Source organism: Saprolegnia diclina, assembly GCF_000281045.1.
Source record: "Saprolegnia diclina VS20 unplaced genomic scaffold supercont1.48, whole genome shotgun sequence".
Lineage (NCBI taxonomy): Eukaryota > Oomycota > Saprolegniomycetes > Saprolegniales > Saprolegniaceae > Saprolegnia > Saprolegnia diclina.
This window is the reverse complement of record NW_008246115.1, coordinates 386,874-395,304: the sequence shown is the minus strand read 5'-3', so window position 1 is coordinate 395,304 and position 8,431 is coordinate 386,874. Positions and strand designations below refer to the sequence as shown.

At 57.4% G+C, this 8,431-nt stretch overlaps 3 protein-coding genes across 3 annotated transcripts; 1 reads left to right on the top strand and 2 right to left on the bottom strand.

The window, feature by feature from the left end:
* Positions 1-152: 152 nt before the first annotated feature.
* SDRG_12334 (hypothetical protein) lies at positions 153-2,734 on the bottom strand. Its single transcript, XM_008618404.1, has 12 exons — positions 2,548-2,734; positions 2,401-2,503; positions 2,149-2,357; positions 1,966-2,096; positions 1,769-1,916; positions 1,619-1,722; positions 1,449-1,564; positions 1,311-1,404; positions 833-1,264; positions 660-779; positions 522-613; positions 153-473 (listed from the first exon to the last, which is right to left on the bottom strand). The coding sequence occupies exons 1-12, from the start codon at positions 2,720-2,722 to the stop codon at positions 314-316; spliced, it is 1,884 nt and encodes a 627-aa protein (XP_008616626.1). The 5' UTR covers positions 2,723-2,734; the 3' UTR covers positions 153-313.
* A 432-nt stretch (positions 2,735-3,166) lies between these two features.
* Positions 3,167-4,492, bottom strand: SDRG_12333 (hypothetical protein; the record flags this gene model as incomplete). The annotated part of the gene is made up of 1 exon (XM_008618403.1): positions 3,167-4,492. The coding sequence occupies one exon, from the start codon at positions 4,490-4,492 to the stop codon at positions 3,167-3,169; it is 1,326 nt and encodes a 441-aa protein (XP_008616625.1).
* Positions 4,493-6,340: 1,848 nt separating this feature from the next.
* On the top strand, positions 6,341-8,093 carry SDRG_12332 (hypothetical protein). The gene has a single exon (XM_008618402.1). The coding sequence runs from the start codon at positions 6,404-6,406 to the stop codon at positions 8,024-8,026; it is 1,623 nt and encodes a 540-aa protein (XP_008616624.1). The 5' UTR covers positions 6,341-6,403; the 3' UTR covers positions 8,027-8,093.
* Positions 8,094-8,431: the final 338 nt, after the last annotated feature.

The following is an 8,431-nucleotide window of genomic DNA, read 5'->3' as shown; positions in this document are numbered from 1 at the left end:
CACTTGCAAAATATATCACTGCACAAAGTGGCTGACTCGTCCAGCGAAAAGGATAGCTCTCGTCTTCGCCCCTGCGTCCCACAAGCATGGACCACCACGCTGCCAAGTTTGGCTTGGGAGAGGAAGAAGATATTCGTCTCACACCAGTACAGGTTGTGAAGCTCGACGAATTGAGGCAACTTCGTCTACCTCAATGTCTAAATACATTATGCATATCGGATGCAAAAGCCATGCAAAACCTGCATCAATCTAGTATATATATATATGACAGCGCAGAGAAGAGGGGCGATTTCGTCATCCCTCGGCGTGGGACTCATCTCTCGTCGTGGGACTGCAAGCATCGCTTGGCGACAACGTGCGGGAACGCCGCGTCGCACTGCTGCATGCTTGTTGGCAGCACGACACTTGGGTGGGGTGCGAGCCGCACGGGTGTTTTCACGCGGCACGACTGGTCCAACGTGACATCGCCAAATCTAGTCATATCCAGACATCAGACGTGTCTCCGAACCAGACCCACGTACTTGTAGTCGTATTGGCAATAGTCGGTAAACTCGCAGCGGGCTTGGCGGTAGTTCCAGTAGCAGTCGGCGTCATGGCTCGGCGGTCGAAAGGCCTACCAACAATTACGTCACCGCGCCGAACAAACCATGCAAAATGACCTTGTCCGTGTGGGCCTTGCCGTCAAAAACGTTGTGCAGCTCAAATTTGAGCTCGCGTAAAAACGCTGGTTCGGACAGCATTTCACGGTGCTGGATCAGGTCAAACTCCCACACGCTTGTCTACACATTTGCTCATGAGGCTTCGTTGCTATCGTATCGTCGCTTGGGCGTACATGGAGGGGACGGCCTGTCGGCGAGACGCCCGAGTGTTCGAAAAAATGGATCTTGGGCTCGTCGCTCGCCGAGCTCCATAGGTCGGAGAGGAACCCGCTGTTGTAGTGCATCTGCATTGCTTGCGTCTCGGCCGACGCCAGCGACGCAGACGACTTGCATTGGAGGCCGCCTTCGTATTGCGCGTACTTGACGCGCGTCGCTTTTGTTTGCGCAATGTCTTGGCGGGAAAAGTACGGCGCTTGGGGCGCGCGCGTCATTCGAACGCTGTCGCCGTCGGCGCCGAGCCACGTGTGGCCCCATGAGAGGGAGTAGTAGGACACGGTGCCGTCGCCCGTCTTGTTGCATGTTGCCGCGTCCGGCGTCTCGGTAAAAAGCTTGTCGAGCCTCCACGCGCCGCGCTCGCGCTCGGTATACGTATACCGATGCCGCACCTGCAGCGATTTGTTAACTACAGAGGTCTACAGAACAGGTTTGTACCTTTTTGCCCGTGCCGTAAATGACATAGATTGATTCGATCGGCGGGCGCGTCCAAGGCGTGTGCACGTTGAGCACGGCATCTTGGGCGTAGTACCTAGGGGTAGGTTCAAAATCTAGTCGACGATGGAAAATGCGTACCGCTCCCGCACGTATTCAAGGTCCTCGAACGTCGGGTCGCGCGCCGCCATGGCGCGGTGGAAGGTACCGTTGGTGAGCTCGCGCATGGTGAAGCTGCGCGTGACTGTAGTGCCAACCTAGTGCAAATTAAAAATGTTAAAAATATTGAAAATACTGGAAAAAGCACACACCGTGTCGCCAGGGTACGTCACCGAGGCAAAGACTTGCTGCGCCTGCGCGTCAGTCGGGTCGTCGTGCAAGGTCCGTGGAATCGGCAGTATCCACTGGGTCGAGCCTATTATCCGCTACGATAAACAAAAAATGGCGAGGATTGGACATACCGTGCGAGGTCTGCAGGCGACGGTATGTGTCGAGTGAGAGCGGCATTTTGACTGAGAGTCCCGTGACGAGGCATTCGAGCGGCTCGGAGCTGCCGAGAAACGGCGTGCCGAGCGCAAAGTAGGCGGCAATGTGGCGTCGAACCCACGCCTAGTTGCAATATTTACGATAAATCCGATACAAATCCAGAAAGGGGCACCTCGTGGACGTCGTCGGTCAAGTGAATATGATGCTTGACCCACGCGAGAAAATAGCGCAATACGTTGTTGCCAAGCGAGTGCGCAATGATGACGACGCCTCGGCTTTGATGCAAATGGACCGCGTCCTCGACTAATCAAACGCAATTCAACCACAAAGCACTCCAAGGAGAGCATATACGTACTGCGCTTGAGCATCGTATAGAAAAAGTGGTCGCGCTCCTGCAGCATGGACGGCGGGAGGCGCCAGTCGTACGCTGCGACCATGAGCTGGTGCGGTCCCATGTCGAAATGCCCGGTGAGCGTCTCGATCACGTGCCGCCACACGACCGAGAGCGGGCCCGTGACGAGGCCCGGTGCGAGCTCCGTGATCGCCGAGATGCCATCGCCCGCGCTAGAAACGTCATGAGAGGATACGCCAAAGCAAGCGCGTGTACCGGAGCTTGCACGCAATGTCCGACTGGTTGCGCGTGTGCAGCTTCATGCAGCGCTCCCAGCAGTCGGTCTGGCTCAAGAGGCGACCGACGTCGATCCACATGCCTACGCATTGTGAGTCTACGGAAGGTCGAGAGGCTGCCACGCACGGTCGCCGATCTTGACCTCTTGGCCGATCGAGCCATGGCAGCGCTCGTTCTTCCACGCGTGGAGCTGCGAGGACGCGAGGCCCGGGATGAGCACGACGGGCAGCACCTGCCGCTTGGGCGACGCATTGGCGGCGACGACACTAACGGCGGCCAGCACGAGCCTGCACGCCCGCATGCCAGCGCCCGTATTTTTACCGGAATGATGATGATGGAACCGCAGACGGGGTACGCCGGGGCACAGTGGGACGACGCCCATATAAACACGCAGTCACTGGAATCTGACAGGGCACCGCGAAATTGCCTTTTTGATTGGATGACGCAATCACATGGTATCATGCACATCAACCTCGCACCTTGCAGGTCGTCAAGCCTTGGCTGACGTGGCCGAGGGAGTACTGTATGAGCAACAACCGAGCGGCGAAAATACGGGGCGCCACGCAGCATTACGGTGAGACCGGTCACCGACGCGCCGTTACTGCCCCGCAGCCAGCTTGCGCAGGTTGATAACGAGGCTGTATGAGGACAAAGACTCGAACGCGCTGCGTTTTCATTACACAAGGGCAAGCACAGTGGAGGTGGTCGAGAACGCGCCTCGCTACTTCTTAGTTGAGATTGTGGCTTAAGCAGCAAGTGGGACCACACGGTGTGTTCCATCGCCGAGAGGTGCTACTGCCTGTTCCGTCGTCACGCTGGGCACGCATGCCTCGGCGTAGCGCCACTGGATCGCGTGGCCGTGAAGATAGAGATGAATGGTTGCGCGGTCCAGCTGCAAGAGCTCGTTTGTGCCCCGGAGCATGCTTGGCACCGACGACGCCGACGCACCAGCAATGCAGTCGATCGCACGCGCGACCGACGAGTGCGGCCCGAGCTCGACAAAGACGGCGCCACCGGCGCGCAGCGCTGACTCAACGGCACTCTGAAACAAAACGGGCTGACGGACACTCGCATACCAGTACGCCGCATTCACTGGCGTGAACATTTCGTCGCCCGTGACGGTCGAGAAGTGCCGCGCTCGTGCTGAGATCTGTGGGCTCAGATCTTGGAGGGCCATGACCAAGTCGACTGGGATGTTGGCTTGCTCCATGATGCTGCTGTGGTACGCGGCTCGCATCGGGATGTTGATGGTCACAATCGACGATGGCAGCGTCGTCCGGAGCGCGTCGAGCGCTTGCGTGGGGCCCGTCACCGTCGAGAGATGTGGGGAAAGAACCGCGGCCACTTCAACCTCAGCTGGCAGAAGCGGAGCGATAGTTGCCGCGGACGCTCGGACAGCAAGCATGCCACCATTATGCTCCGCGACGCGATTTTGCATGACGAGGCGTGTCCACGCCACTTTGGCTGCGTCACCGAGCGAGAGACTTCCAGCGGCGTACGCAGCAGCGGGCTCGCCGGCGGAAAGACCCAGCGCGCCCATGTACGGCGCAATTAGGCGCGACGAGAGCTCGGCAAGAAGAGCCACCTGGAGCACAAAGTTGCCTGCCTGTGCACCGGCGTTGGTCGTCATCGAGGTAGACGACAGATCGAGCATCGCTGGCACAAACCGGGAGCCACCCGAGACGGCGAGAAGGGCGTCTTCTGCGGTCGTTAGCGCCGAGGCAAAGACGGGACACACTTCGTAGAGTGTTGCGCCCATGCCATTCCACTGACCGCCCATGCCACTGAAGATGTAGACAAGTGGCGGCGGCGTCGCGGGAACCGACATAGCAACGAAGACGACGTCAGGCTTGGGACACCCGTTGAGAAACGAGTGCAGGCCGTTCAAAAGCTCGGGCAGCGTCGACGCGCGAACCACCAATCGGGACGCGCCACGATCCGAGAAGGACCAGGTGCGGTAGAGCTCGGCGAGCGACGCATTGCCCTTCTCGAGGGTTGGCACGAGGGCGGTGACGGCCGCGTGCAGATCGTCGCTCGCAAGCGGAAACAAGTAATGTAAATGATCTGGCATTGACGTGGCAAAAATAAAAATGGCAAGGACGTCCTTGGGCATACCCGGCCATAGGTGGTGGTGACCGTGAGGCTAAGAGATGCAATGTGTCCTTGGCTTCTCCCGAGACCTTGCTATGGTGAAGAACGCACGCGATCTCCGCCGTGGAGCCGATTTTCAAGACTTATTGCCAGTCGTCTTCCTCTCGTTGTCCTTCGAAAGGGCCGCGCGGCCCGTTCGCTTCGATGCGCGAGGATCTATATTTTTGTGGCGTTCCGGTACACCAGCGGCTTGGTATGGAGCGACATCACGATGAGGAGATTTGTACAGTGTACTAGTATTACTTTGCGTGGCGTATACTAGGCTACTAGACTACTATTTTCTATAATAGCATTGCCACGCCGAAATTGGATCGCACGATTTTCTGTCGTGTCGTGCCAAGAACCCAAGAGTTGTCTTGATGATAAAAATAAAGTGACATCAGCTTGAAAAGTCCTGGGTCGATTGTGGTCCTGATTATAGCTTTGTAGCTATTTACAACGACGTCACTTCATTCCATAGAGCTCGGTAGCGTAAAAAGACTTCGATACCATGTCTGTGGCCACATTATTAACGGTCCAAACAAAGGGAATGCGTTGGCTCACTCAACCCTACACCTACCCTAAACCCTAACACACGCGCTCGCGGAGTTGGAAGGCTGGCGACCCGCCGAGCTCACGAATCGCGGAGCTACAGTGCCGACTGGCAAGGCAGTGTATTTGTATGGCAAACATCATCGTTAGTGTTGCTGGAGCGATGGAGAAACGTGGTGGTTGTCTCTCTAGCGCGCCGGTTGCGCGTATTCGAAGATTGCGGACAAATGCGCTTAGCATTTGCGCACAATGTTGTTCGGACCTCAAATAGTGTAAAACGCGAAGCAACGGAAGGCCAACGGTACAGAGGAGCGCGCCATAGGAGATACCCTCCTACCACTGGGCAAGTGCCACGACCGAGGTGGCGTTGGAATTGCATCAGCGCGCATGAGCTTGTTAGCTTCTGACGGTATGTGACGTTCGATACGTACTAGTACGGTGTTGTGAATGTACCCTTTGGGCATACCAGCACGGCGAGCAGCCAACGTGTGTAGGTGTCCAGCTTCGGTGCAAACGATTGAATATCACGTTCCTCGGTCGAGCAGAAATGAAAGGAAGCGGCAACAAGACACCGCATATCAACTTGCAGATCATCAAAAGATATCATAGCGTCGTGGCAGATGTGCGTGCGTTGATGGATTGCCATCAGCCGCCGGCTAGGTGATGTGTTTGACCTCGTTTAACCCAATGACGCTAAATATGTTTAACGCAGTCCTTCAACTTCAACGCACGAGCAATATCGCGTGGAGAGCAGGATATTGGCATCCATTCACCCATCAACGTGTGTGGACATGCGACGTGGTCTAGGTTACATCCGTGTTCTTTCGCGTGCGAAACGCCGCGCAAGCATGTGCGACGAGGTGCTGCTTGAAGCGAGTTGTAGCTGGCCTGTGGTAGCTGGTTGTAGTTTGTATACTCCCGGCAGTACAAAAAGTGCAAGTGTGGCGCCAGGTCGACTCGACACGCTGTATTCCTGGCGTCAGGGGCAGAGTGCTAAGAACACGCACCTCGTGGACATTGCTCGTCGCTGGCACTTCAAGGTCGCCCACCCTAGTGTCTCTCAGGAAGTATCAAGAGCGTCGATAGCCCAAGCGATTGTGTTTACACTTCAGCACTGGCGCTTGCTTTACCCGGTCGCGCGGCAGCCTATTGTCATAAAAAACGTTTTTAACCTCCTGGCATCGAAAAACACGTGTCTTTAACCGTTTTGCGGTGACCAATCACGTGCGTGTCAGCCGCGAGAAAGGCGCCGAAAGATACGTCAAGATTCGCGTCGGCGATTTCTTCTTTGGCTTCTTCCATGGCAGCAGCAATCTCTGTGCTCACCAACGACGGCCTTGTTCGCCTCATGGCGACGTACCAGAGTGGCCTCCCGGTGTCTCTACTGGGCCTGGACCACGAGTGGAAGGTCGACCTGGCCTTTGAGTGGGTCAATGTGCCCGGCATCTGCTTTGCCTTGCGCTACGAGCAGCGCGACGTGTGGTCGGGCGAGCTCTTTCTCAATGCACTCGACGCGCGCTTTCCGCTGCACTGGGCTCTCTTTACTGGCCGGAGCGACCTCGCACTAACCTACGCCACGCTCAAGTGCTCTGAGCTTTTGACCCTTGACGCGATCGCTCCGAGTGTGCTCTCGTGCGCCGCCAAGTACGGCACGTGCGTAACCTTTACGTCGTTGAGCGCGCTCGGCTTTCGCAGCGCGCAGCGCACGGCGATCGTGGCCGCGTCCTACGGGCGACTGGATCTCGTGGGTATTTTATACGACAACTGGCAAGGTCCGTGGCCACAAGCGGCTATCGACGGCGCCTGTCGCAACGGACATCTTGACGTTCTTCGGTATCTGTGCAAGGAGCCTTGCTCGACCAAAGGCGTTGACGACGCGGCGTCACACGGGCACATTGATGTCTTGCGCTTTGTGCATGCCACGCACAGCGTCGTGGGATCTCCACGGGCGCTGCACCTCGCCGCACAACACGGCCACGCCGACGTGGTCTTCTTTCTACTGACACATCAGCAGTGGACCGCTCGCGATATTGCGGTTAGCCTGCGCAATGCCGCCAGCGAAGGCCACACATCGATCGTGACCTATTTGCTCGCGCAGTACCCTCGTCCAGTCGATGCGCCAGCGATCGACACGCGGTCCATCGAGATCTATAAGCTTCTGATTGCCCAACACGTACCGGCGGCGCTCGACGTGGATGCTCTCGTTGCCACTGGCAACCTCGCGCACGTACAGTATGCCTTTGCGCACCACCTTGGCACGTGCTCGGCGCACGCGATGACAGCCGCAGCGCGCACCTCGCTTCAAATGGTCGAGTTTCTCGATCGCGTGGGCGTTGCCTGTGCGCCAGCAGCGATCGACGCGGCCGCCAAGGTCGGGGCGCTCGATATTGTGGCATATTTACACACGCACCGGACCGACGACAGCTGCACCGCCAAAGCGATGGTCCACGCAGCCGCCAAGGGTCATCTCGACGTGGTGCGATTCCTGCACGCGCTTAGAAAGGACGAAGCCGGATACGCGGAAGCGCTCGACAAATCCGCGGCCAAAGGTCACCTAAACGTTGTGCAGTTCTTGCTGACGCATCAAAGCAACGTCGGTACAGCCAACGCGATCGACGGCGCTGCGCGCGCCGGCCACGAAGACGTGGTCGCCTATCTTTTGGCGCAAGGACACCCGTACACGAGTGCTGCCTTGGACGGTGCAGCCGACGGCGGGCATCTGGCGATCGTCCAGCGACTGCATGCGGCGGGAGCGCCAGCGACGACAGCAGCGTTGGACCGTGCCATCGTCCGAGGCCACATCGAGGTCGTGACCTTTCTTTTGGCCCACCGACGCGAGGGCTTTTCGCCGGTTGCAATCTCATGGGCGCGAAGCAAAGCGATGCGGCAGCAACTTGCAACCAGTCGCTTTTGTCCAACATAATGTCCACGACCTATCATTAGGTATTGCTATAGAGGCGAATAGTACCTTAGATCTTGGCGGAGAGTACTTTACGAGCGTGCTGCAAAGGTATCGATCGCCATAGCGTGACTCTCTTGCTGAGAACACACGACAGATTCTCACGATGACGTGGCGCTCGCATTTCTCGTCCAAGCCCCACCTGGTGATCCAAGTGCAGTCAAGTCGGAGCGTCGTTTGGTGCCAAGCTTCAATATGTTTGGGCCACATGGCGCTTCGACGGAGAGTGTCGGAAATGTACCATTCCAATATGCAGTAGATACACTGTCAATACACCGTATCGATCGTCTTTGATCGTCCCTGAGCTGCATCGTATGCAAAGTGGGGCTGGGATGAGCCAGATGCCGCGCTGGATCACATCACTGCCCG

Excerpts from the sequence above, each read along its gene's own strand:
- SDRG_12334 (XM_008618404.1), bottom strand. The coding sequence starts at position 2,722 with ATGCGGGCGTGCAGGCTCGTGCTGGCCGCCGTTAGTGTCGTCGCCGCC. Across the intron at positions 2,097-2,148 it reads CTATACGATGCTCAAGCGCA|TCGAGGACGCGGTCCATTTG; the intron begins GTACGTATATGC and ends GCGTTTGATTAG. Across the intron at positions 1,565-1,618 it reads TGACGTACCCTGGCGACACG|GTTGGCACTACAGTCACGCG; the intron begins GTGTGTGCTTTT and ends AATTTGCACTAG.
- SDRG_12332 (XM_008618402.1), top strand. The coding sequence starts at position 6,404 with ATGGCAGCAGCAATCTCTGTGCTCACCAACGACGGCCTTGTTCGCCTC.